The 27,116-nt window shown below is 58.8% G+C and overlaps 1 protein-coding gene across 3 annotated transcripts in view; it reads right to left on the reverse strand.

Moving 5' to 3' along the window:
* AP3D1 (adaptor related protein complex 3 subunit delta 1) overlaps positions 1 to 27,116 on the reverse strand; it is a 47,891-nt gene that overhangs the window by 10,117 nt on the left and 10,658 nt on the right. Inside the window, exons 2-25 of one of the 3 annotated variants that reach the window (XM_055371160.2) lie at positions 26,569 to 26,664; positions 25,677 to 25,757; positions 24,963 to 25,043; positions 20,273 to 20,380; positions 18,533 to 18,662; positions 17,443 to 17,582; positions 17,238 to 17,311; positions 15,646 to 15,695; positions 12,348 to 12,397; positions 11,877 to 11,925; positions 10,261 to 10,406; positions 9,647 to 9,795; positions 9,346 to 9,576; positions 7,092 to 7,323; positions 5,716 to 5,861; positions 5,099 to 5,240; positions 4,702 to 4,773; positions 4,033 to 4,108; positions 3,714 to 3,913; positions 3,221 to 3,294; positions 2,553 to 2,730; positions 1,771 to 1,842; positions 1,295 to 1,366; positions 107 to 256 (exon numbers count right to left, since the gene is read on the reverse strand). In XM_055371160.2, the coding sequence (XP_055227135.1) occupies positions 107 to 256; positions 1,295 to 1,366; positions 1,771 to 1,842; positions 2,553 to 2,730; positions 3,221 to 3,294; positions 3,714 to 3,913; positions 4,033 to 4,108; positions 4,702 to 4,773; positions 5,099 to 5,240; positions 5,716 to 5,861; positions 7,092 to 7,323; positions 9,346 to 9,576; positions 9,647 to 9,795; positions 10,261 to 10,406; positions 11,877 to 11,925; positions 12,348 to 12,397; positions 15,646 to 15,695; positions 17,238 to 17,311; positions 17,443 to 17,582; positions 18,533 to 18,662; positions 20,273 to 20,380; positions 24,963 to 25,043; positions 25,677 to 25,757; positions 26,569 to 26,664 (2,799 nt within the window). Of the gene's footprint in view, positions 1 to 106; positions 257 to 1,294; positions 1,367 to 1,770; positions 1,843 to 2,552; positions 2,731 to 3,220; positions 3,295 to 3,713; positions 3,914 to 4,032; positions 4,109 to 4,701; positions 4,774 to 5,098; positions 5,241 to 5,715; positions 5,862 to 7,091; positions 7,324 to 9,345; positions 9,577 to 9,646; positions 9,796 to 10,260; positions 10,407 to 11,876; positions 11,926 to 12,347; positions 12,398 to 15,645; positions 15,696 to 17,237; positions 17,312 to 17,442; positions 17,625 to 18,532; positions 18,663 to 20,272; positions 20,381 to 24,962; positions 25,044 to 25,676; positions 25,758 to 26,568; positions 26,665 to 27,116 lie in introns of all 3 variants that reach the window. The other 2 variants (XM_055371159.2, XM_055371161.2) reach the window with 2 other exon arrangements.

A 27,116-nucleotide genomic window follows, 5' to 3' on the forward strand; every position in this document is an offset into this window, starting at 1 on the left:
TCGAATCTGCTCAGTTCTCTCCCGCATGGAGGCTGCAGGAGTGGGGAGCAGCCCGCAGCCCGCCAGGAACCCTGGCGCGGGGCGGGGGCGCTGAAGTACCCCTCACCGGGAGCTGCTCCTCCTCTGGCGCGCCATTCTGCACCGGCTCCCCCGCCGCCTCCTCGCTGCCTGGAGGCTGCTTCTTGGACTTCTTCTTGCCTTTGGTCCGCTCCTCCTTCTCCTTCCTGTGCTTCTTCTTCTTAGGCTTGGGAGATTTCTGGAGCAAGAGGAGGGTCGGGTTCAGTGCCCAGGCTGCTCCAGCACGCCCCCATCACAGTGTGAGGTCAGGATCACAGGCCGGGCTGCTCAGGCTGAGGGTCCCACGTGCCTGGGTGGGATGGCAGGACCAGCCACGCCTCAGGCCTACCGGGACAAGCTCAGGCCAGACCCGGCCCAGCGGAGGCTGGGGCCGTCTCTGGTTGGCGGCAAGCGCCAAAGCGGCCCAGGGAACAGTCCCCACCGACCAGGGAGCCATGCAGGGCAAACCAGTGAGGACACCACACTTGACGCAGCAACCCCACGCCCACGTGCACATCCGAGAGGGAACACACACATCCACGCGCACTGCGCGAATGTTCAAGGCAGCACACTGTGTCACCACAAAAGGGAAGCGGCCCAAGTGGCTATCAACAGATGAGTGGGTCGGCACAGTGTGGCCCATCCGCTGAGGAACAGGGTCAGCAGAGGGTGACCTGTCCACGCACTGGAGCATGACCCGGCCATGAACAGGAACCAGGCTCTGACCCAAGCCATAGTGTGGATGCACCTTGAGGACATCACACTCAGTGAGACGCCACACACAAAAGACCACACAGTGTATGACCCCATTTCTATGAAATGTCCAGGACACACTGATCCACAGAGACAGGAAGGGGATGCATGGGTGCCAGGGCAGGGAAGGGAGTGAGAAGTAACAGCTGGTGGGAATGGAGCTTCTTTAGGGGTCATGGAAAGTTCTGGAACTAGACAGAGGTGATGATGGTTGCACAACTCTGTGAATATACAGAAAACCACTGTATACATACTTCAAATGAATAAACTCTGTGAGACTTATGAACCATGTGTGAATAAGAAGGTTATTAAAAAAACAAAAGACCACAACCACAACCACAACAAAAGGCCCGTGAGAACGCCAACACAAATGCGAGAGCAGGGCTGCCCTGGGACCTGGGTGGCGGAAGCTGTGTCCGGCCCCACGTTGGGGTGCTGGGGCTCATGCAGCCCTCCACAGCCCCTGGGGGAGGGACAGCCTCACCTTGTCCTGGTCTTGCCCCTCGGCGTCGTCCTCCTCGCCCTGCGCCTCCGTCTTGGCGTCCTCACACTCGTCCTTAGGGGTAGTGACAGTGTTCACACTGAGCTCCCCCTGCAGGGAGCCAGGGCTTGGGGCTCATGCTGGGCAATGAGGGGCCCCACTCCACTGCACCCCAGACAGCCTCCATGCCACACACCCTCAGCTCGCCCTCACGCCTGCCTGAGAGGCCACGGTGCCCTCCGAGTGACAGGGAGCCTGTGGTCACAGAGGCCCTGGCTGTCCTCCCCTTCCCCTGGCCCCTGCTTGGCCCACTGGGACCCGGGAGCGTGACCCCGGCTCCACTCAGTGCTGGGTCCCACAGGTGCACGGTGCTGACCGCGAGAGCACAGGGCCTCAGGAGACCCAGGGCTCTTCCCTGAGTGCCAGGTATGACCTCTGCAGACACCGAGGCTGGCACTGGCCAGCTGCCAGTCTCTTACCGTGGATGGAACGGGGGCGGGGGCGGGGGCAGGCGGTGGGGTGGTAGACAGCCAGAAGTCCAGGTCCTCAGCCTGAAACCACAAGACAGGCTGTCAGCAAACACAGTGCATGGTCCTGGGAAGAGGGGCCGGGGACAGCAGGGCCAAGGAGGCCCCAGCTGCCCTCGCTGCCCCCAGGGTCCTGGACTAGCTGGGCCTTGCAGAGCCTGGGAATCCCGGAGCTGATGGCGATGTCCTCAGCCAGCCCTGCTGGTTCTGGCTTTCGCTGCCAGAAGAGGGCCGGGGACAAATCTGTGGGTGGGTGTGTGCCATTCAAGTAGTCAGAAGGCCCATGGCGGCCCATATGTCTTATGTCTGCCTGGACCACCTGACGTGGGTGTGGACAGGCTCCCAGGCCCGGCAAACACGCGCTCCTTTGAAAAACCCATTTCTTTCTCTATGTGAAAATCTGCACACAGACACTGCAGAAACGGTTCTGGAGCTGCACGTGAGGGTGGCGTCTGGACCACGCCGAGCTCTGACCATGTCCCCCCAACACAGGTGAGGACACGGCTCACCCATGGGATCGTTGGGTCCTCCTCAGTCTCCCCTGACACAAGTGCACAGTCAGCCCCCCTCAGAAGCCACGCGTCCTCACTCCGCGGGGGCACAGGGCGAGGCGGCTGGCACTCGCTGCCTGACTCAGACTCACAGCCATTTCCCCTGAGCTCACCGCTGTCTCCTGGGAGTTCACGGCAAGGGAGGGGAATGGAGAAGGCCGCCGCCCTGGGCACTAGCCTTACCTTCTTCTCCTTCTCTTTCCTCTTCTCCTTGTCTCTCTCTTTCTCTTTGTGCTTTTTCTCTTTCTTCTTGGGTTTCTTGCTCTTCTTTTCTACCATGGGAACGTCCTTCTCGGGGGATTTTGAGGTCTCGGTGTTTCTGTGTTTCTGAATAGGCAGTTTCTCGCTGTCTGCTAAGGGCCTGGAGGAGGAATGACCGGGCCACACATCAGCACCACTGGCCACCCCCCAGGACCACTCAGTACATGCCGTGTCCAAGCATGTGGCAGTGCGGGACCTGCTCCTCCAGCCCCTGGCCCCAGCCATGGCCCAACACAGATCTACTCAACACAGCCTGCTGGAGGCTCTCATGGGAGGGTCTGTGGTGGCCACATCCTGCCCTGTCAAGGGATGGAGACCTCCTGAGCACCCCAGGCCTGGAGACTTCAGAGCCCACACTTAAGAGTCTTGGTTGGGAGGGCCAGCCAAGAGCAGTGCAGTGAGGACGTGGTCTGGGGAAGGCCCGCCCGCACCCCACCCCAGCCTGCCCACCCTGCAGAGCCCGGCCCCGCCCACACCCCACCCCAGCCTGCCCACCCTGCAGAGCCTGGCCCCACCTGGACGGGAGGACGAGAGGAATGGAAGCAACCACATGTGGCCTCCACCCTCACCCTGAACCCATGTGGACTCACTTATCCAGGTCAATATCCAGAGCCCTGTAGGGGTCGTTGGGGTCTTTGTCATCCTCGTCGCTGGGCAGAGCGTTCTGACAGGAAGAGAGGAACCCCATCACTGGAACCCGCCCTTGTGGCCTGGTGGAACGCCATCTATCTGGGATGCAGTGGGACTGCCTGAGACAACCACGGCCACGCCCATGCGGGCCACACGCACAGGTGGGCAGTGACGTGGCTCCACCAGAGGCTCCGCTCAGCGTCTAGGCACTGGGGGCGGCTGGGCCCCAGGACGCAGCCAACCTGCATCTGCCTCTGAAGCTGCTGGCCCCGGGGCGGTGCGTCGGGACGTGTGCTCGAGGACAGAGAGGCCTCTCCTCCTATGCTCTCTGGGGTGGGGCCTCATCCCAGCCACCAAGGAAGACCATGGGGATAGGCCACTGTGCATGGCCCCAGGACACACACATGCGGAAAGATAAGACATCCTAGGACCGGGCCCTCCAGCGAGGCTGACCTCAGGCATCTCCTCTGTGACGATGTCCACCTGCTGGGCAGGGGCGATGTCCTCGTCGCTCTCCGTGGGCAGCGAGCTGTGGCGGCGCTTGCCCTTCTTCTCCTTCTCCTTCCTCTTTTTCCTCCTCTTGTCCTTCTCCAGCTTCTGCCGGTGCCGCCGCTCCTCCTCCAGCTTCACATACTGATCCGACATGGGCAGCCCTGCGGGCCGGCAGCGGGCAGGCACTCAGCACCGCGCCCCAGGGGCTCACAGGGAGGGCAGCGGGAGCATCCCACGGCCCATGTGACAAATGCGGCGCCGACACACCGGAGACACTTGCCTGGAACCTTCAAGGGGACGGAGAGGTCAATCTGCACCACAGGAATGTGCTCCACGCCCGGGGTGTCCTGGTACCGCTGCAAAGGCAACACCCAGGCATTACCGGTGCACCGAGGGGTGACACACGTGCAGGACAAGCCTCGGGGATGCAGGGAGCGCGACGCGGCCCCAACATCCTAAGGAGCTGGGGTCCTGCCAGAGCCCTGGGCCGCGAGGAGCGCCGTGAGCGAACGCATCCCGAGGACCCGACTCTTAAAGACAGTGAGGACTGGAAAGCTTGTCACACGAGCGACCTCACAGGCCTATGAGCAGAGAGAAGCAAATCCTCGTTCACTTTTTCTACCTGAATATTCTGTTTTCTCCTCAAATGAGAAAAGTAATGCAGCCTCAAGCCCAGAGTGAGGCAGCAGGTTGCCCACGACCGTGGGGTCAGGGCTGGACAGCAGCTGGGTTGCCAGGCGCAGGGAACAGGGCCCCCCAGCTGGAGGCTCGAATGAATGGGGCCCACAGGGAGGCGCCTGCTCCTCAAAGGCTCCGCACAGTCACCGTGTGGCCCCAGCTCCATTCCCAGGATCTTCCTGAGGGAACCCGAAACTCAGATGGATGCCGCGGGGCTCGGGTGGTGAGGGTAGAGGGTGCTGAGGGACAGGCACCCGGGGACGGGCCTCACCTTCTGTGGCGACGGCGAGCTCTTGATGTAGAAGGGGTTGTTGGCCTGCTCCTGCTTCCGGGCCTCTCGGCGCTGTGGGACACAGCTGGGCATGAGCCCGAGAGAAGCGGGCAGGATACCCCTCTGTGGACGTCCACCACCAGCCACCCAGCTGGGGAAGGCTGGATCTCTGGCTATTTTCACTACTGAGCTTTTACTAACAGGGAAACCAAGGCCCGCAATTGGGAAGAGCACGTATTGGGGAAAAGGAATCGCTAACCCTCTGGGAGGCAGGGACGCCCATGCCTCCACTGCCAGGGTCAGGGCCAGGACCCACGGAGGCCGCTGACCTGCCTCAAAGACTCCCTGGGACAGGAGGGAGGAGGCGAGGGCCCGCCAGGGGCAGCCAGCAGCTCACCCGAGCCAGCTCTTCCTCGTCCGCCTCGGACGGCCGGTGCTTGGGGCGCCGCTGCTCCTCCTCGTGGAAGACGGCCCTGGGCCTCTCGTCCTCTGACTCGCTGTCTGAGAGTGGCTCGTTGATCCAGGCGTCCAGGTCCAGGCTGCGCCGGACAGGAGGGTCACACAAGGCAGTGTGTGACCGAACACGCGCCTGCAGGCGTCCACCCTGAGCAGGCTCACCACGTGCCTGGCCATGTGATACCCCAAACAGTGGTGCCTGCCACCCACACAGGGCCAGCGAGGCAGGTGTAACTGCCCCTTAAGAGGACGCAAGGACCCAGGAAGACTGCGGCAGGGTCACAGTGGGGCCCCCACGGCAGGCTCAGGCTGCCTCAGAGCTTTATGGCAAGGGTGGGAGCAGGCCCACTTCGCAGGGAGCATCCCCAGGCAGAAGGCAGATCCCAGAACCAGCGAGAGCCCTGGTGAGTCCGTGTGAGGGATATACTCGCCTGAGGCCTCCAATCAGCCCCGCACCCTCCTGGCTGTTCAGGGGTGCAGGAGCCCCCGCTGTGCCACCAAGCATCAAGGGACCATGTCAGGGCCATGGTTGCAATGCCCCCACCCCCGTATCCTTACCCTTCGGGGACTGGAACCTTCTTCTGGGCCTTGGGGGCCACTGGGTTCAGCTCCCCAGCAAAGAGAGCGCTGACCTCCTCTGCCACAGGCACGTCCTTGGCCTGAAGCTTCTGGATGTGCTTGACCAGCTGCAGGATGCAGGACGCCTGCGGGGGACACAGGGGTCACTGCTGGCACCTGCCGGGAAGGCCACTCAGCCACCTTCAGGGACACGGGGTGGCTCAGCCCCTGGCACAGTGACGTGTGGGCCCCCTGGTACAGCCACATAGCCACAGAGAGCCCAGCCTTCATGCCGTCTCTGTCGTCGTCATCCTTGCCAGGAAGCGGCAGAAACAGACCAGTCCACAAACAGAACAGAGATGGGGGCACAACAGGGAGCTTTGCCCACTGCAGAAATGCCTCCCATCAGGTCTGTGCCCTGACACCAGAAGCACCACCTCCCTCGGCCCCCGCGGGCTCCCCGCCTCTGTGCTGGCTCCAACTCAGACACAGCCAGGCTGGGCAGCTCCAACAGTGACCATGGGCCAAGGATCATGGCCAGCCCCAAGCTGCCACCGCACAGAGGAGCCCAGGGCCACACTCCATGCAGCCTTGAAGCTGGGTCTCCTCAGCCATTGGACAGGCTGACGCCACTCCCGACCTCTCTCACAGATGGCCAGGTGCGATGGTTCACACCCGTAATCCTTGCACTTTGGGAGGCTGCGGAGTGTGGATCACCTGAGGTCAGGAGTTTGAGACCAGCCTGGCCAACAAGGTGAAACTCCGTCTTCACTAAAAATACAAAAATTAGCCGGGCGTGGTGGCGGGTGCCTATAATCCCAGCTACTAGGGAGGCTGAGGCAGAAGAATCCCTTGAACCCAGGGTTGGAGGTTGTCATGAGCTGAGATCGCACCACTTGACTCCAGCCTGGGCAAAGGAGTGAAACTCCATCTCGAAAAAACAAAACAAAACAAAAAACAAACAGAAAAACAGACACCTGGGAAGTGGTGGGCACCGCCTGGCACAGGTGTACAGTCTGCTCAACCTAGAACCCACGTCACCTGCAGCCACCAGAAAGAGCCACTGCCGGCCCCAGGCTCTCACACCTGCTGTCTCGCCGCATGTGAAACAACCTCTTCCTGTGGCCAGGAGCAGCACCCCCACATACCCAGCACTCCAGAGACCTGCCCCAGTCCTACTGACGGATCCCCCATCCTGCTGACCTCCAGGTCTCACTGACTAACCCCAAACCCCAGCTGGCACAAGTGGCAACAAAGGAATCTCAGTGAGTGGCTTCGGAAGAGGAAGCGAGGCCCCGTCGACCTGGGCCGCCGCTGGACAGAAAGGCACTGAGGGCTCCCTGAGGCTCGGCCCAACACGGAGTGTTGGATCTTACCCGCTCCTGCACCTCCAGGTCTGCGCTCTGCACAAACTGGGGCAGCCGGTCCACCATGAGCTGGGTGACGGCCTGAGCGCCCTCTGCCTCCCCGGCCTGCTCTTTCTGCTGCAGGATGGAGGCGTAGAGCTTGACCACGTTCTGCACGTACACGGCCTGGATGTGGCCTGGCAGCGTGGTGACTCTGGGCCGCAGCATGGCCTCCAGAGTGTGGTGTGGTTCCTGCAGATGCCTGAGGACAGGAAACACTGTGAGCCCCCAGGATGCCAATCCCGGGGCTCCTCTCCAGCAGGTGAGGACCTAAGAGGCCTGGGCTCATCACCAACAAGGTGACTCTGGGCCCTTCCCATTCCCTGAGCGGTCTCCAGGGGCTGAGACACGAAGTAGAAGAAACCACAGGCCGTCAACAGCCCATAACACAAACAAGGCAGAGATGTGGAGATGACAGAGCCACTGAATGGAGGAAAGGTCAGAAGAGGAAAAAGGACAACGGGGTCAACTGTGCAGCTGGCCCTGGGAGGATAAGAAGGACGGGCAGGGAGCAGACGGAACCGGGAGACCCTGATCTGTGGGACAGTGGGGCCTAGGGGTGCGCCTCACTGACATCTGACACAATGCCTTGGGACTTGAATATGTTTCTAGTCCACTTTTTTCCCAAGAAGATGATGATAGAAGTGGCCGGGTGTGGTGGCTTACGCCTATAATCCCAGCACTCTGGGAGGCCGAGGCAGGCAGATCACGAGGTCAGGAGTTTGAGACCAGCCTGGCCAACACGGTGAAACCCCATCTCTACTAAAAATACAGAAAGTGAGGCCGGGCACGGTGGCTAACGCCTGCAATCCCAGCACTTTGGGACGCCGAGGCGGGCGGATCATGAGGTCAACAGATCGAGACCATCCTGGCTAACACGGTGAAACCTCATCTCTACTAAAAAATGCAAAAAAAATTAGCAGGGCATGGTGGCGGGCGCCTGTAGTCCCAGCTACTTGTGAGGCTGAGGCAGGAGAATGGCGTGAACCCAGGAGGCAGAGCTTGCAGTGAGCCGAGATCATGCCACTGCACTCCAGCCTGGGAAACAGATAGAGCAAGACTCTGTCTCAAAAAAAAAAATAAATAAATATTTAAGAGACCAGCCTGGCCAACATGGTGAAACCCCATCTCTAATAAGAATACAAAAGAATTAGCCAGGCTTGGGCTTGGTGGCAGGTGCCTGTAATCCCAGCTACTCGGGAAGCTGAAGCAGGAGAATCGCTTCAACCCGGAGGCAGAAGTTGCAGCGACCCAAGATCGCGCCACTGCACTCCAGCCTGGGCAAAGCTTGGGAGACAGCAAGACTCTGTCTCGGGGCGAGGGGAAAAAAAGAAAATGACAGAAGTGCTCATCTCCAGGATGCAGGCTGGCTGGGGACCCTTTCGGGATCCCAGAAGTCAGGCGCCTTCCTGAGCCGGGGCAGGCCCAGGGTAGGGAGTGCTTGGTGCGGCCGTGATGAGTGGCAGGTAGCGGCCAGTGGTGCTGACGGGGCCGGGCCCGAGGCAGTGAGGCATAGCGGCAAATCTCATAAATTTCCAAGAGAGCCTGGAAATCCAGACTGCTGTGAGAACCGTGAGTCTCAGCAACACATTCCCACCTCCAGGCAGGCCCGGCGACCCGAGCCTGCCCAGCAGTGGCTGTGATCTGTCCTCTCGGCCAGGGAGAACCTGACATTCCTGGAGACGGCAGGGGCAGTGTCGATAAGACCCATCCCTGCGGCCCACCTGGAACCTGGCACTGAGACCCCTGTGCCTCCAGAGGGGCCTGGCGCAGGCAGGCTGGGGCTGAGCAGGCGCCTCCCTGGGCCACCTAACTGCCACACGGAGCTCCCACCTCACCTACAGCAAACAGGGCTCAGAGGGGCGGCCACGTGCCCAGCTGGGACTGAGCCTTGCAGATGCCCAGGGCCAGCCCCCCGTCTGCAGCCCACCCCATGGATCCTCCCACCTCCCAGTCCTAGTGCCCATGGGATCTACAATCTCCTGGGAACGCCACAGATGCCCGAGGGCAGAGGGCAGACAGGGCAGCACAGACTCGCCTCTGTAAAGGGGGAATGGGCCCGACCGTTGTCAGGCGACAGGTGCTGGAAACCCACGGACCTGCAAGACGGCCGGGGTGGCAGGGCGATGGGAGACGGTAGGAAGGATCTGCCAGGCACGTCCCTGGTCCCTACCCCTCGGAAGCTTGGAGAAGCTGCCAGCCCAGAGGCCCAGCGCCCACTCACTCTGAGAACTCCCCGCAGATCCAGGCGGCAGCGTACAGCACCTCACAGATCCCGTTCCGCTGGGTGCTGCTGGCCAGCAGATGTGCACTGTCAAGCAGCGCAGACATCTGGGACACGGCGAACTTGCGGATGGCCTTCACGCGGATGGCCACGTCCAGCATTTGGGCGGCGATGAGGTGGCCGTGCCGCGTGCCCTCCAGCCGGGTCAGCTCCACCAGGATGCTGATGTACCTGTGGGGCAAAGGCGGTGAGTGAGCGGCACCACGGAACCCCCGGCCACACCCTTGGGAGTGGGACGCACCACTCGAAGTTGGTGATGTACTGGTAGTTGGACTGGCTGCAGATGTCAATGATCTTGGTGAGCAGCTCGTCACGGTAGGTGGTGCCCTCTGCCTTGTCTACGTGGGTCATCAGCTTCTTCACGATCTCCATCAGGTTCTTCTTGGACACCTGGGCAAAAGCGTACGGACAGTGGTGAGAGTGGACCCAGCCTGGGGCCTGCTTGGTGAGACACCCAGCACCTGCTCCTGAGACAGAATCCACGGGACACAGGCGGACCCGGATTCACAGATCGATGCCAGGGAGGCAGCAGGCCCCTGCGATGTGGGCTGGGTTAGAGGCACACGACCCCAGCCAGGGAGCAACAACTGGCCCAGCACAGTCTGTTCTGCGGGCTCGGCCCCGCCCCCTCCACACATGCCCTGGAAGACAGGCATGGGCTTGGCCCTGCCCCCTCCACACAGGCCCTGGAAGACAGGCATGGACCAGGACTGGCGCCCCTCTGCCCTGCCCCACCACACTAACTGATGGCCGAGTGTGAGGGGACTCCATGCATTCCACGTGGCTCTGCACCTGACACTTAATGTCCCTTAGAGAACTAAGGCCAGGCGGGCGGGCGGTGGAGAGGGCACGCACCATCCCATAGAGCAGGTCCAGGGCCCGCAGCCGGATGGACTCGTCCTTGTCGTCCAGGCACTGCAGGATGAGGTCCTTGTGGGACTGCACGGACTTGGGGTGGGTCTTCAGGATCTTGGACATTGCCAGCAGCCCCAGGTACTTCACTGCAGAGAGAGGCCAGAGCCGGGTCACTGGGACGGACACAGGCAGCAGGGTGCAGGCAGGGCCCAAGGCTCTCCGGGCCAGGTCTCCACCTCGGGAGGCTGCCTGGCCTTGGCAACCTGGGGGTGGACAGAGCAAGTATCCCAGCTGGAGCTCACCACGAGGGATGTCGCCCTAGCAGAGCCCCCACCCTGGGAGCCAGGGTGCAGGCTGCCCCATGCTGGCTCCCTCAGGAAGGCCTCCCCTACCTACTACCACGTTGTAGTAGCTGCTGTCAGCTCTCCTCTTCCCAACCAGCCAGTGCAGGGAAGAATGCAGAGAAGACTTTCCAGCAGCAGCAGACATCCTCGGCCCAAGGCAGGGTCTCACTTGTACCCAGTACTCACTGTTCACCCGACTAGCCCAAACCAGCTCACGGACAGCTAAGGGTGGCTGGACATGAGGCACAGATGCCACAACCTAAGCCAGGGCCACCCCAGCCATAGGGCACACAGCTGAACCCATTCACATACTGCCATCCACGGTGGCTTTCAGGCCACGGGGCAGCACTGAGCAGAGACAGACATGGTGAGGTCCACAGAGAAAACGCAGTAGTCCCCACCCACCCGTGGGGGATGGGCCCATGACCCCAGTGGAAGGCTGACACGGCGGGCGGTACTGAGACCCGCGTGTGGGTGTTTTTCTGACACGTCTGTGCCTATGGCGAAGTTCAGTGTGTACATTAGGCACAGTAAGAAATGAACAACTAATAGTAACTAAGAACAGAACAACCATAAAACACAGTCACAAAAGGTATGTGATCGCGGTCTCTCTTGCAATACCCGACTGTGGGGTGCTTGCCTATTTTTGGACTGTGTTGGGGGTACCTGAAACCTCAGATAAGGGGGGCCACTCCACTATCTGGGCTGTTGCAGGAGAGTTTGCCAACTCCTGCTCTCAACAAAAAGACCTGGCTTCAAAATGAGCGTCCAAAACACCTCCCAGGTACAAGGTACCAGGCAGGCGCCGCTAATTCTCTCAACAGAGCAGCACGGGGGCACCCACATGCGGGCAGGCACCTGGGCAAGGGTGCTGTGTGCTGCTCTATCTCACAACGCAAAGCCTCACGCACCCCCGCAAAAACATGCAGAGGCTGAAATATCCAGAAATTTCGGACCAAGGTGCTCAGTGAGTGGCATCTGTCCAACTGCCAGGATCTCCCCAGTGGGGGCCTTTGCCATGCCCCCTGCATCTCCCCTGGGACTGGGGCTCAGAGGGAGCTGGTGTTTCCCAGCCACCCCACGCAGACAGGTCGGGGTGCAAGGGTGCCACAGGGCACTGGCAGAGGGCTGCCTCTGAGGCAGAGTGCCATCCATCAGGGAGACAGCTGGGGTTGCAGATGCCGTGTCCACGTCCTCCTCACACTAGGAGGACCCCTAACTTCACAGAGCTGGGGACATGAAAATGACAGCACTGGGGAGGGGATGACTCACAGTTCTGATCGGAGTCCTCGATCAATATCCTTAATTTCTGAACACAAAGCTGAAAAGAAGGAAAAAACGATGCTGGTTACATCCTCTAAACCAAGGGTGAGTCCCACAGGTACCCTCCAGATTCAACCTCAACCTGGCCTAAGGCCCGGCGTCAGCCCCGCCCAACAATCAAAGCCCAGGAGGGAAACAAGCATGGCCCGCATGGGGCACCGGAGGCAAGGGAGGCCCTGCTTCCCACAGGTGCTCTCCCCCACTCCTCAGTGCCCCTGCATCCACCCCACAGACACATGATGGGGATCCCAAGCAGGCTCGGGTAGGTAGTGCACACAGGACGCGGCTGTGCCCTCCCAAGCCCCAAGATGGCGTGGGGGGACCAGCACCTTGCTCACAGAGTGGGCAAGCTCCCGCCTGTGGAAAGGTGTGGCCTCTGCAGTGTGGGACCCCATGGGCCCCGCCCAGTGTGGGACGTACCTGGATGCTGGCGCTGTGGTTGGGCATGCCGGAGGACAGCGAGATGAGCACTGCAACAGACAGCTTGGTCAGCACCGCGGTCAGCACCATGGCCAGCGCCGACACCCACTCAGGGCCACAGGGCACCAGCACCCCCTCGCCGGGAGCAGGGATGGGAGGGAGGACAGAAATGCCACTGGGTTTGGGACCACGCAGCCCAACTGTGTTTGTAAAAACCTAGCTCCATCACAGGCCTGAGGATAGGAACCTGCACGGGCCCCCACCCTCACTGACAGGATGGCTCAGGGCCTCAGCTGTTCCTGCAAACACTGTGGTTCACTCGCAACCCCTGCTTCCCTCTGGAGTCTGGAATCCCGGCAGGGGTCAGGCCCCGAGGCCACAGGACCAGACCCTGTAGGAACCCAGGTGCTGGGTCTCTGGGAGCCTCCATGGTGACACTTCACAAATTATCATCACAGCTCACTGCTGGGGGATGAAGCACATCCTGCAGGACTCCACTGAAAGAAGGCTTTAGAAGCTGGGCCTGGCCTCCCCAACATCCCCGGAGCCATTCCCCTTTGCTGACTCTGCTGCGTCCTTTGGGCAGGGACAGGCAGGCAGCGAGAAGCCGACCCTCAGAGCCCCAGCTCTAACAGCTTTAAAAGAAAGACATGAAGCCAGGGGACCACCAGGCACATGCAGGGACAGAGACTCATTTTCCAACAAGCCAGTGGCAGGGAATGAAGGTGTACAGGAGACCGTGTGTGTGTGTGCGTGTGCGTTTTCTTTTTAAGACACGGGTTCTTGGAAGCTAAGCTATGAGGACGCAAAAGCATAACAATGATCTAGGCCAGGCGCGGTGGCTCATGCCTGTAATCCCAGCACTTTGGGAGGCTGAGGCGGGCAGATGACCTGAGGTCGGGAGTTCAAGACCAGCCTGACCAACATGGAGAAACTCTGTCTCTACTAAAAATACAAAAATAAGCGGGAGTGGTGGAGCATGTCTGTAACCCCAGCTACTCTGGAGGCTGAGGCAGGAGAATCGCTTGACCTGGGAGGCGGAGGTTGCGGTGAGCCAAGATTGTGCCAATGAACTCCAGCCTGGGCCACAAGAGAGAAACTCCGCGATCCCCCCCACCGCCCCAAAAAAGAATGATCTAATGGACTCCAGGGACCTGTGGGAGGTGGGGGGTGAGGGATAAGAGACTGCACAGGGGGTGCAGTGTACACTGCCTGGGTGTTGGTGCACATAAATCTCAGAAATCACCGCTAAAGAACTGATCCCTGTAACCAAATACCACCAAATGCCGCCCAAAAACTACTGAAATAATAATTTTTTTAATACAAAAAATACAAATATCTGGAAATGAATAACCCTGGACAGAAAGTCTACATATAAATGTAAATACGAACGAAGAAATGTGGCAAAATAAATGCATATTCACGCATGCAAGATTTCAGAAATGTCACACCCAATCTTTGTAGGAGTGTTGTTTTTTTGTTTTGTTTTGTTTTGTTTTTTGAGAAGAAGTTTCGCTCTTGTTGCCCAGGCTGGAGTGCAACGGCACAATCTTGGCTCACTGCAACCTCTGCCTCCCTGGTTCAAGCAATTCTCCTGCTTCAGCCTCCCAAGTAGTCGGGATTACAGGCGCCCGACACCAAGCCCTGCTAATTTTTGTATTTTTTAGGTAGAGATGGGGTTTCACCATTATTGGCTAGGCTGGTCTTGAACTCCTAACCTCAGGTGATCCACCTGCCTCGGCCTCCCAAAGTGCTGGGATTACACGCGTGAGCCACCACGCCCGGCCAGGAGTGTTATGTGAATATAAAAGTAGATGGTAATTTTTTTTTCTTGAAATAGGTCTATAGATTATCCAGGTAGGAACAAATGTATTTTAAACAGAAATGTAGGCCGGGCGTGGTGTGTAGATGTGTTAATTATCTGAATTGTGCTATTTGACAATCTAGAGGTGTACCTTAAAAATATACCATTTTTAATTGTCAACTATACCTAAGTAAAGCTAGAAAAAAACAAAAAACAAAAGAGATGGGGTGCTGGCTGAGTACAGTAACTCAGGCCTGTAATCCCATCACTTTGAGAGGTCAAGGCAGGAGGATGGCTTGAGCCCAAGAGTTCATGAACAGCCTGGGCAACATAGTGAGACATTGTCTCTACCAAAAATTCAAAAATTACCTGGGTGGGGTGGCATGCACCTGTAGAAGCAAGAGGACTGCTTAAGCCTGGGAGGTCAAGGCTGCAGTGAGCTATGATCGCACCACTGCACACCAGCCTCAAGAGAGACGGGGTCTCACTCTGTCTGCAGCCTGGAACTCCCGGGCTCAAGTGATGCTCTTGCCTCGGCCTCCTGAATAGCTGGGCCCTCATACTGGTGAGAAGCTTCTGCTTTATCAACCATAAGGAAGTGCACCGCCCAATGCCCCGTGAGGCTTTGGCTGACTTGGAGCAGCTTGGCAGAGACCACTGGGGACACTGGTCGTTGGCCCTTGTGCCCTGGCCCAGCCGGAGGCGTGGATTCTGACTCTGCCTTAGAAAATATTTTTGTGGGCCAGGCGCAGTGGCTCAGGCCTGTAATCCCAGCACTTTGGGAGGCCGAGGCAGGCGGATCAAGAGGTCAGGAGTTCGAGACCAGCCTGACCAACGTAGTGAAACCCCGTCTCTACTAAAAATACAAAAATTAGCCAGGCGTGGTGGCGGGCGCCTATAGTCCCTGCTACTCGGGAGGCTGAGGCAGGAGAATGGCGTGAACCCGGGAGGCGGAGCTTGCAGTGAGCCAAGTTGCGCCACTGCACTCCAGCCTGGGCAACAGAGTGAGACTCTGTCTCAAAAAAAAAAAAAGAAAGAAAAAGAAAATATTTTTGTGGTAGATGCTGCTGCTTAAGTATCCACGGGTGAAACAATATGCTTCTCAGGAGTGCTTTACAGTCTCAGAAAAAATGCAGTGTACTGTGAGAGCGGATGGCAGGCCCTGAGCAGCAGGGGGCGGCATCTGCGGAAGCAGGTATGAGGAGGGGCTTTATCTGCAGGTGAATCTTTCACACCCAGGGGGACTCCAGAGTGGCTGGGCCACCAGGCAGCTTAAGAAGCAAACACCCAGCACCAACGGCAGTGGAAGACCAGGCAGACGCATGGCACCTTGACAGCAGAGGCCTGGGACCGCCTCCCAGCCAGCCAGCTTTCCTTCTCAGTTCCAGCAGGGGTGGCGCTCGGGGACACCAGGCCTGGCCCCCTCCTATCCCCACCCGAGACCCCAGCCTGGCAGTGCCAGCCCTTCCAGATGGGGAGAGTGCCAGTTCTCACCTGCAATCACGGTGTTCACACATTCATAGAGGAGAGACATGGCAGACGTGCTAAGGAAAGGAACACAGGGAAGCGGCATGAGGACTGGGGGCCTCGTCGGATGCAGTGACCCAGTGCCGGCGGCTCAGCTGGAGACGGCCTCCGCCCCACGGCCCAGGGAGTGTGCCCCAGGAGGGAGCCCGTGCCTTGCTCTCCAAGGCCTGTGGTGCTCGGCTGGTCATCGTCTCACCTTCCCAGAAAGGGCAGGTGAGCAATCCCTCTGCAACTGCAGGCCCGTGACAGCATCCACGCAGGGATGGACCACGCTCCTCACCTTCCCAGAAAGGGCAGGTGAGCAATCCCTCTCCGCAACTGCAGGCCCGTGACAGCATCCACGCAGGGACGGACCACGCACCTCACCTTCCCAGAAAGGGCAGGTGAGCAATCCCTCCGCAACTGCAGGCCCGTGACAGCACCCACGCAGGGACGGACCACGCACCCCCAGCGGCCTGTGAGATGGCAATACCGCCTTCCTACTGCATCTTTTCTAGAGTTTTTTTTGTTTTGTTTTTTGTTTTTTCTGAGACGGAGTCTCGCTCTGTTGCCCAGGCCGGAGTGCAATGGCGCGGTCTCAGCTCACTGTGACCTCCGCCTCTCAGGTTTCAAGCGGTTCTCCTGCCTCAGCCTCCCGTGCAGCTGGGATTGCAAGCGTGCACCAGCACGCCTGGCTAATTTTTGTATTTTTTAGGTAGAGATGGGGTTTCACCATGTTGCCTAGACTGGTCTTGAACTCCTGACCTCAAGTGATCTACTCGCCTTGGCCTCCCAAAGCGCTGGGATCACAGGCGCGAGCCACAGCTCCCAGCCCTTTTCGGTGTTTCGATGTGTTCAGACACACAGATACTCGCCATGGAGTCGCAGCTGCTTACAGCTTTACAGTCACCTGCAGGGCAGGGCCGCAGCCAGGAGAATGGCCACGCGCCGTAGCCTAGGAGTGTGGCGAGCTTCACCAGTGAAGTCCGTGTGCGCGTATGCTACACTGCTCACATGGTGAAATGTACTAATGACACCCTTCTGTGAATGTGTCCTTGTTGCTGACACATGACTGCATCTGAAAGTCATGGCGACGACGCCTCTGCCTGCGGCCCACTCCACCCCTCCCCTTCCCTGCAGTGGGGGCCGGGGAGGGGTCCTGGCTCCTCCTCAGCACTTAGTCTGAGGAACTAAAGTGTCCCCTTCTAGCAACCAAAGGCAGCCTGGCCTGAAAAGGCTCCTAACATAGGATTCCATTCCACAACCTTGCAGTGCGGAGACCCACGAAGAAAACCCAAACTCCCCACATGTCTCTAGCAGCATGGACAAGAGTCTAGTGGCCGGGAACGCCACCACAGGCTTCCAGTCTAGGACGGACAGTCATCTCTCAGCTGCTTCACGCCCAACCCCCGCTGTACTGCACTGGGGCTGGGCTCCCAGCCACTCCAGCACTGCACCCCATGGAGCCGGCCCGCCCCACAGCTCCGACAATGGACCCCGTGAAGCCGGCCCGCCCCCACAGCTGCGACAATGGACCCCGTGAAGCAGGCCAGCCCCCACCGCGCATGGCCTGCACTCACCTGTGGATGAGATTGGTGAGGGGCTCGATCAGCTTCTTGCCCAGCCGCGGCTCCAAAGGAGTAAGAGCACCGAACTGTGGGGACAGCAGGGCCTCGGTCACCCGCAGGGAATGCCCCACGCAGGGTGAGGGACAGGAGGGCCTCGGTCACCCGCAGGGAATGCCCCACACAGGGTGAGGAGGCCACATTCCCGGGCAGTACTTGCCAGCTTGATGATCTTGATGAGGACCCAGTTGTTGGTGGAGGATGTCATCAGCTTGAAAAAGAGCGGGGCCAGGGACAGGTAGTTCTTAGGGTTGCGTCTGGCCAGCTCGCAGATGACATTGACGGCAGCCGACTGAACCCCTGGGGAACGAGGGGTCCTCATCAGCATGCCTGTCCTTCCACCTAGAAAACCATCCTACTGTCTTCCTGGCCTGTGAGGAAGTTCTGGGGCCTGCAGCAGCTCCCACTGAACATGGCCCTGGCTCTGCCACCTCCTCCTGGTGACAGGGACAGCAGCCACAGACCTGACCCTCCAGGGAACAGGCCACAGCAGCCAGCTCCTGGCGCTGAGAAAGCATTGCTCGGCACTGTTGCCAGGAACAAGTGCGCACAAGCGTCACCAAGCTCAGGACAGCCTGACAGCGGCCCTCTGAGTGGGGGTTTCAGCATGAGGGCTCCAGAAACAGCTGCCCAGCCATCGGGGCTCAGGGAGTCTTCCTGCTGCATCCATGCCCACCACTCCAGGGAGAAGCTCGCCCATCGGGTCACGTGCTTAGGGCTGGGGTCTCCCCTCCTGCACACAGGGCCTTGGGATTCCTGTGGGCTGGCTTTGGGGTCCACCGACCCACGCCTGCCACACGCCAGAGGCTTCACACACCGGCCCAGGGAAACTCAGTGAAACTGAATCTGCAGCCGCGTCCCGCAGTCACCACACCACAAATACACAGCAGCTACACTAGGTGGAGGCAGCTCCTGCACGGGACACGTGGTCTAGACCGTCCCCTGCCCTGTGGAAGGTGCCTCCTGGTGGCACTGGTCCTAAGAGGGGCTGGCGGGGGTGGGTACACCTCTGCTCAGGGACACGCCAGGCTCACCGCCAGCTGCCACATTGGATCTTACTGCCCCCACCACCAGCACCTCCCTCCTGGCTGCCCCAGCGAGGGGAGGCCCAGCCACCTCCAACAGGCATGTTCCTGGACTGAGCCCTTCACCACTCCCCGCAGCACCCCCCAAAACACGCCACCACCTCTTCCCAGGGCACCGGCTGAGCCCCCACCCTCAACCCTGAGGCTTAACTCAAATCCACAAACCGGGGTCGGGGTCCTCCAGCTTCTCCTTCAGCCGGGGAAAGGCGGGGCGCAGCGACTCGGGGTACTTCAGGAACACCTTGTACATGATCAGCACAGCCTTCTTCCTGATGTAGGGCTTGGTGTGTGACATCTGTGGGGCAGCGGGCTTCAGCCTGCGCGGGCTTTCTGCGCCTCATCCCTGCTCTCACCCCTCCCAGCCGCCTCCTCCACAGAGAGGAGACGCCCTCCAGCCCGACGCTGTGGCTGCACACCAGTCCCAGGGGCCACAGACCAGCATCTTGGATGGCATGGAAGCCAGCCTCACTGTGCCCCTGACTCAGGCCTGCCCTCCAGAGAGAGCCCTCCTCCCTTGTGGCCTTCCTGCCCCAGGGTCCTGGGTCCCACAGTGGGAGGAAGGCTGGAGAGGAAAGTCACACAGGGAACGAGGGTGTGCTGGGAACACAGCCTACAGCCCAGCTCCCCACGGCTGTGCCCTGAGACTGGTCAAATTCCCCAGCGGGAGCCCTCCCATCTAACAGGCCCGGGGAGTCGCCTCGAACTGCCTGGTCCTGACAGAGCCAATCCATGATGGGGCACTGACATCCACCCTCTCGTGGGCTCCCCACTGCTTTACTCTAGAGGAGCCGGCACTCTGTGAAGGCCAGCAGTCAGTGTTTTCAGCTTCATGGGCCAGACAGCCTCTGCCATGACCACACAGCTGTGCCTTCACAACCAAGGCCACCGGAGACAACACAACACGTGGAAAGAAGGTGCAGCCGGCTGGATTTGGCCCTGTGCCGCAGCCTGCTGATCCCTGATCTAGAAGCTTGCTAGCAGGCTGTGCTGACAATCTCCAAGACCATCAGCCACGACCTAGACACCTCCAGGCGGACAGGCAGCCACGTGGGGATGGCGCCCATCGGCCACGACATAGACACCTCCAGGTGGACAGGCAGCCACGAGGGGACAGCGCCCATCGGCCACGATCTAGACACCTCTGGGCGGACAGGCAGCCACGCGGGGACCGCGCCCATTGGCCACGATCTAGACACCTCTGGGTGGACAGGCAGCCACGCGGGGACAGCGCCCATCGGCCACGATCCAGACACCGGGTGGAGAGGCAGCCATGTGGGGACAGCGCCCATCGGCCACGATCTAGACACCTCCAGGCGGACAGGCAGCCACGCGGGGACAGCGCTTCCCAGGGAGGAAGCCGTGCCCCCTCCACACTGTTAATCTGGCTACTGTGTTTTAAATGAAAAGGAATAAAGGTCCCCCTCGTGAGCTGGAGGTTAAGTCAGGCACAAAACAGATGTTTCTGGGGCCAAAATTTCCAGGGGCTTCCCAGGTTTTAGACTGTCACAGCCGGGGGCATAGCCTTTGACAAGCAGAGTGGCAAGGAGGAGTCAAGCTGTGGTTAGGGATGGAGGGAAGAGAACCACACAGAAGCCCACTGGCAGCTCAGACAGGAGCCACTGTCAGACCTCAGGGCAAACATCCCCCACCGTGCCTGGCCTGTCAGGGACACCCTGTTCCTCCTCTCGGCAAGATGATTTCAAATATCAACTTAAGACACGCAGGAACCAAAGCGGCCCAAGAGCCGCTCCACCAGCTGACAGTGATTTGGTTCCCATTTCAGGCAGGCCACGCACCGGGGACCCCGGCCGGTTTCCGCATAGCCAAGCTTCCCAGGCATGCCACTTTGACTGAGTTTTTCCCAGAGCAGACATGCAGGGGTGGTGGGCAGGCTTACAAACTCACCAGTGTCATGATGTCATTTGCCAGGTCTCTGGCAAGGTCTGGGGTGACGAAGCAGGACAGACCCGTCAGTGCAACGCCTGTGTCGTACTGGCTGGGGCTGCTCAAGTCCTGGAAAGTGAGAAAAAGGGGCCGTGGCCAGGATGCCCTGGGTGGCACATCCGACGCCTGGGTCGCCAGGAGCAGCAGGAGCGAAATTCTCCCAGGATGCCCCAGGACTCGGCATATCCTCTTGGGGTGCAGCTGTGCCTTAGCACCCCTGCTGCTGAGGGGTCTGAAGCTGAACTCGGACAAGGAGGAAGAATTTACAGCCCATGGGAGACTGTCACCAAGAGAGGAGCCGAGATGGGCGCGCCTGGGAACACTGAGGTCTGAGGCACAGACTGGAGTGCTCTCTGTGCGGGAATCAGCTGAGTTTCTTGGCCCCTCCTGGGTGGGCATGGCTGGGAACAGTGAGGTCTGAGGCACAGGCTGAAACGCTCTGTGGGCGGGAATCAACCAAGTTTCTTGGCTCCTCCTGGATGGGCAGGGCTGGGGACAGGGAGGTCTAAGCCACAAACTGAAGCACTCTGCGTGGGAATCAGCCGAGTTTCCTGGCACCTCCTGGGACAGAGGCGCCTGTCACAAGTCACTCCAAGTGCGGGGAAGGGCCACCCCGGGTGCAAGAGCAGAGCGTTCCAGGCCTAAAACCAGGGCTTCCCTCACCTATCACTGGCAGCTCCCAGCTTGCAGAGACGGCGGTGTTGGGCCTGGCACAGAATGGGCAGGAAAGCCCCACAGGATGGGGTCCTCAGAGACCCTGCTCCCATTTGGGGTCCCTTTCAGCAACAACTGAGGGGAAGGGCCCAGGAACAGCTCCCGTGGGTCCCTCTCAAAGTTCAGCTGGCAGCTGCCCACGCCCTCCCATGGACTCTGCCCCAGCTCTTCACTCCCGCAGCTCTCACTAAAACACGGCAACTGCCCCAGCTCCTGTGTCAGCACTTGGGGAAATAAATCCTCTCTTGATATCACAAACCTGCTCTTGGGGAGAGATCTTCTTAAGGAAACTCCCGAGACTTCATCTATATATGCATCTACCAAGATCCGTTTTCAGGGTTAATATTCTGTGGTCAAAATATGACAAGGCCAGCTTTTTTTTTTTTTTTTTGAGACGAGTCTCACTCTGTCCCCCAGGCTGGAATGCAGTGGTGCGATCTCGGCTCACTGCAACCTCCACCTCCCAAGTTCAAGCAATTCTCTGCCTCAGCCTCCCAAGTAGCTGGGATTACAGGTGCGTGTCACCACGCCTGGCTAATTTTTGTATTTTTAGTACAGATGGGGTTTTACCATGTTGGCCAGGCTGGTCTTGAACTCTTGATCTCATGATCCGCCCACCATGGCCTCCCAAAGTGCTGGGATTACAGGCGTGAGCCACCATGCGGGGCCAACTGGTTCTTTTAAAAGGACACAGTGGCCGTGCGCGGTGGCTCACACCTGTAATCCCAGCACTTTGGGAGTCTAAGGCGGGAAGATCACGAGGTCAGGAGATCGAGACCATCCTGACCAACATGGTGAAACCCTGTCTCTCCTAAAATACAAAAAATGAGTCGGACACGGTGGCACACTTGTAGTTCCAGCTACTTGAGAGGCTGAGGCAGGAGAATTGCTTGAACCCAGGAGGCAGAGGTTGCAGTGAGCCGACATTGTACTCCAGATGGCGACAGAGTGAGACTCTGACTCAAAAAATAAATAAGATAAAATAAAATAAAATAAAATAACACAGTGAGCTGAAGTGGTGGCACACACTTCTAATCCTACCACTTTGGAAGGCCGAAGCAGGAGGATCACTTGAGCTCAGGGGTTTGAGACCAGCCTAGGCAACATAGTGAAACCCTCCCTGCCTCCACAAAAAATACAAAAAAAAAATCAGCCAGGTGTGGTGGTGTATGCCTGTAGTCCCAGCTACTCAGGAGGCTAAGGTGGGGAGATCGCTTGAGCCTAGGAGGTCGAGGCTGCAGTAAGCTGCAATTGCGCTACTGCTCTCCAGCCTGGGTGACAGAGCAAAACCCTGTCTCAAAAAAAAAAAAAAAGTAAGAAAATAATTTTTTTTAGGGCTAGGCGTGGGAGCCCAGCACTTTGGAGGCCGAGGCAGGCAGATCATGAGGTCAGGAGTTCAAGACTAGCCTGACCAACATGGTGAAACCCTGTCTCTACTAAAAATATCCTAAAAAAAAAAAAAAGAAAAGAATTTTTTTTTTTTTTTGAGACGGAGTCTCGCTCTGTCACCCAGGCTGGAGTGCAATGGCACAATCTTGGCTCACCACAACCTCCGCCTCCTGGGTTCAAACAATTCTCCTGCCTCAGCCTCCTGAGTAGCTGGGATTATAGGCACGTACCACCACGCCCGGCTAATTTTGTATTTTTAGTAGAGACGGGGTTTCACCATGTTGGTCAGGCTAGTCTCAAACTCCCAACCTCAGAAGATCCACCCGCCTCAGCTTCCCAAAATGCCGGGATTACAGGCATGAGTCACCGCACCCGGCCCAGGAAATAATTTTTTTTATTAAAAAACAAACCACGCGCAGTAATCCCAGCACTTGGTGAGGCGGAGGTGGGCAGATCACCTGAGGTCAGGAGTTCCAGACCAGCCTGGCCAACATGGTGAAACCCTGTCTCTATTAAAAACACAAAAAAATTAGCCGGGTGTGGTGGCACATGCGTGTACTCCCAGCTACTTGGGAGGCTGACGCAGGAGAATTGCTTGAACCTGGGAGGCAGAGGTTGCAGTGAGCCAAGATCACGCCATTGCACTCCAGTCTGGGCAACAGAGCAAGACTCCATCTCAAAAACAAAACAAAACAAAACAAAAAAATAAAATAAAAAACAAAATGAGGCCAGGCAAGGTGGCTCATGCCTGTAATCCCAGCACTTTGGGAAGCCAAGGCGGGCAGATCACTTGAGGCTGGGAGTTCAAGACCAGCCTGGCCAACATGGTGAAACCCCATCTCTACTAAAAATACAAAAATTAGCCAGGCATGGTGGCGGGCACCTGTAATTCCAGCTACTCGGGAGGCTGAGGCAGTAGAATCGCTTGAACCCAGGAGGCAGAGGTTGCGGTGAGCCGACATCACGCCACTGCTCTCCAGCCTGGGCAATAGAGTGAGACTCAGTCTCAAAACAAAACAAAACAAAACAAACAAATGACACACTGGACTGCAAACATCGGAAGCACGTGATCCTACACAGAGGAAGCAGGTGCTAACTGGCTGAGCCGGGGCCCACCTGCGTCCGAGGCCAGGCCAGGGGCAGGCACCAGGTCAGAGCTGCGCCCGACACACAGGGTCTAACAGCCCCGAGCACCTCGCAAGGCAGCGGCGGATCTAAGTCCCCAGTGAGGTGCTCACACAGGGACCGGCCGCGCCGAGCCCATCAGCAAGAGACACAAAGCTGGGCACGACACGTGGCCCTCCTTGCTGGGCAGCTGCCACCTGGGTACCCAGGGCGGCCAGGCCCCTCCCGCTACATGGCCACGACCCCATGGCCACGACCCAAGGAGACTCCCACCTAGGCCCTCCTGCTACATGGCCACGACCCAAGGAGACTCCCACCCAGGCCCTCCCGCTACATGGCCACAGCCCAAGAAGACTCCCGCCCAGGCCCCTCCCGCTACATGGCCACGACCCAAGGAGACTCCGGCCCAGGCCCCTCCTGCTACACGGCCACGGCCCAAGGAGACTCCCACCCAGGCCCCTCCTGCTACACGGCCACGACCCAAGGAGACTCCCACCCAGGCCCCTCCTGCTACATGGCCACGACCCAAGAGCCCCACGGCATCTAGGGCGCATGTCGCCCGCGGCCCAGGCGGGACGCCCAGCTCTATAACCTTGCCCACAACGGTGAGCCCAGCAGAGCCAACAGTCCCAGGACCTGCACCACACCCTGTGCCGGACATCAGTCACAGCCAGTGCCCCCACACCTGTCCCTCGGCGTGCGGGGAGCCCCCAGCCCAGGACTTCAGGTCACACTGTGGGGTCGACAACACAGCCACAGGGTCCCGCCCTTGCAAATGGACATTGGAGAGCCAGGACCGTGGCCTCTGACGTGCGGTCTGGGGCCAGAAAGGGGCCAGCTGCCCATGAAAAGGGTGAGCCTGGTTCTCCAACACCCCAACCCCTCTATTGAGAGGCGGGAACCAAAGGTGTTCAGAGCTCGGGCCCAAGGAGGACCTTTACTACTACCCAATGGCCTCCGTGACCATTTCAAAATGCAACATTTACATGGTGCTGAAAAATGCACCTCGTGGGACTCAAAAAAAGCCGCGGGCAGGAAGCACCCCACATGGGCAGGGAAGGGCCCACAGCTACACCAGGCACTACCATGAGGGGAGAAGGGAAGAAAGTGGGTGACTGCAGAGGCCAGCTGCGAGTGGACCCTGGAGCCCCATTCGCCGGCCCCTCCAGGTGGTGAGCGAGGGAAGGGGGCACCGCACCGCTCAGCATCCCTCCACCTCACAAGCCCACCAGGGAGCGCAGGCTCAGACCCGCCGGGCCTCCTCTCTGCATCTGCTGGGAGGACTGTGGCTGCGGAAGCCCCGCTCGCACTCAAGGGGGCCACAGGCACCTGCTGCCCACAGGAAGACGCGTGTGGGAACCAGACGCTCCGGCAAGGGCAGGCTGCACTCAGCACAGAGCGGCCCCGGCCCGGGAACACCCACCTTACGGATCTGATTGGTGGTCAGCATGATGACGTCGGTGCCTTCGTGAAAGCTCTGGGAAGCAGCGAGGTAGCCGATTCGCTGGGAGAGAACAGATGAGCACATCAGAGGCAGGACACCCGCAGCCTCCAGGAGCTCCAGCTCTGCTCGGCAGCGACCACACCAGGCAGCGCCAGCCCAGAAGCAACACCCTGCAGCCTGGACGCTAGGGCCACCAGCAAGTGGGAACCAACCCGCATTTGAAAACCAACCCAGATTTCTTCAAAATTCCATGAGGAAATTCCCAGTTTGGAATATGTATGTGTTTTTTTTTTTCTTGGAGACAAAGTCTCGCTCTGTTGCCCAGGCTGGAGTGCAATGGCACGATCTCAGCTCACTGCAACTTCCACCTCCCGGGTTCAAGCAATTCTCCTGTCTGAGCCTCCCAAGTAGCTAGGATTATAGCCGTGTACGCCACCACGCCCCACTAAATTTTGTATTTTTAGTAGAGATGGGGTTTCACCATGTTGGCCAGCCTGGTCTCCAACTCCCAACCTCAGGTGATCCGCCTGTCTCAGCCTCCCAAAGTGCTGGGATTATAGGCCACTGAATCCACCTTGGGTAAGAGAGCTAGACTCTGTCTCAAGAATAATAATAATAAAAATTGGCCAGTCATGGTGCCTCACACCTGTAATCACTCCCTACCCCACCAGCCTTGCTGTCCCAGAACCTCACCTTGAAGGTGAACTTGGAGGCACTCATCACTTCTATGATGTTGAAGGCGGCCCAGCTGATGTCGTATCCCAACATCTGTAACTGTTAAGGGACGCACAGGAAATTGCACTCACAAGCCAAAGCAGAGAGAAAGGTTTTGAGCCGCGGCATCAAGCGCTCCCTCCCAGCACATGGTGCTGGAACAGACTCATTCACTGCCAGCAAACCACCCAATACGTACCCCTGGGGCCTTTAATTTCTTCTTTTGACAAACGACTCTGACATTTAAAAGCTACAGGGACAAGTTAGTAACAGGCACTAAAAAGAGGCTCAATGTCTGCAATTGGTTAACTGGTGCTTACGGGTACTGGTTACATTCCCCTACCAACCCTTGGCGAATCGGCTCCTTGAAATAGTTACGAGACGAGCAGCAGCACGGGGGACCCTGGACGAGCCCTTTGTCTCGTCCTCCCACGGGGAAACGGGCCAGAGGGAGGAGTGCCTGTCCCCAGCTCACGCACCGACCTGGAACTGCAGCCAGGAAAGGAGCCAGGCCTGGAAGGTCCAGGGCCCTAGCTCTCCCGACTAGGCGTCCTGGCCCAGCCTGTGGTGGGAGGGAGCCGAGACTGCAGGCGAGGGGCGTCCCTAGTGAATCCCACCCAGAAGAGGATCCCATGGGGCTCCCTCAGGGCTACCACCAGGGCCTGTGGGTTGCCGCCCTCTGGCCTGTTTGCCAGCCATGTGACAAACATGGCTTTCCGCTCCAGGACTCTGGGTTGGCCCTGAGTGGCTCACCGACAGCGGGTGGTACCAGTGACTGACAGGTGGACAGACAGGCTGATGAGCAGGGGACACGTGCTGAGTGGAGAAGCAGCCCGACAGTGCTGGGCGCAGGCCACCGGGAGGCACTTACATATGTCAGCTTGCAGACCGCGTTCGCCTTCACCGCGATGTTGTCCTGCTTCAGCTCCTGCTTGATCTCATCAATGCACTGAGATATGTATTTTGCCTATAATGGGGGATAAACACAGAGATTACGAACATCCAACTAAGAGGGCTGGAATAATGATTTCGGGCCAGGCACGGTGGCTCACGCCTGTAATCCCAGCACTTTGGGAGGCCGAGGCAGGCAGATCACGAGGTCGGGAGTTTGAGATCATCCTGGCCAACATGGTGAAACCCCGCCTCTACTAAAAATACAAAAATTAGCTGGGTGTGGTGGCGGGCGCCTGTAATCCCAGCTACTCAGGAGGCTAAGGCAGGAGAATCGTTTAAACCTGGGAGGCGGAGGTTGCACTGAGCCAAGATGACACCACTGCATTCCAGCCCGGGTGAGAGAGCCAGACTCCGTCTCAAAAAAAAAAAAAAAAAAAAAAAAGGAAAGAAGCCAGACATAAGAAAGAGCACACCGTGTGATCCATTTCTATGGAATGTCCAGATCAGGCCAATCCAGAGACAGGA

The sequence above is a fragment of the Gorilla gorilla genome, chromosome 20, assembly GCF_029281585.2.
Source record: "Gorilla gorilla gorilla isolate KB3781 chromosome 20, NHGRI_mGorGor1-v2.1_pri, whole genome shotgun sequence".
Classification (NCBI taxonomy): domain Eukaryota; kingdom Metazoa; phylum Chordata; class Mammalia; order Primates; family Hominidae; genus Gorilla; species Gorilla gorilla.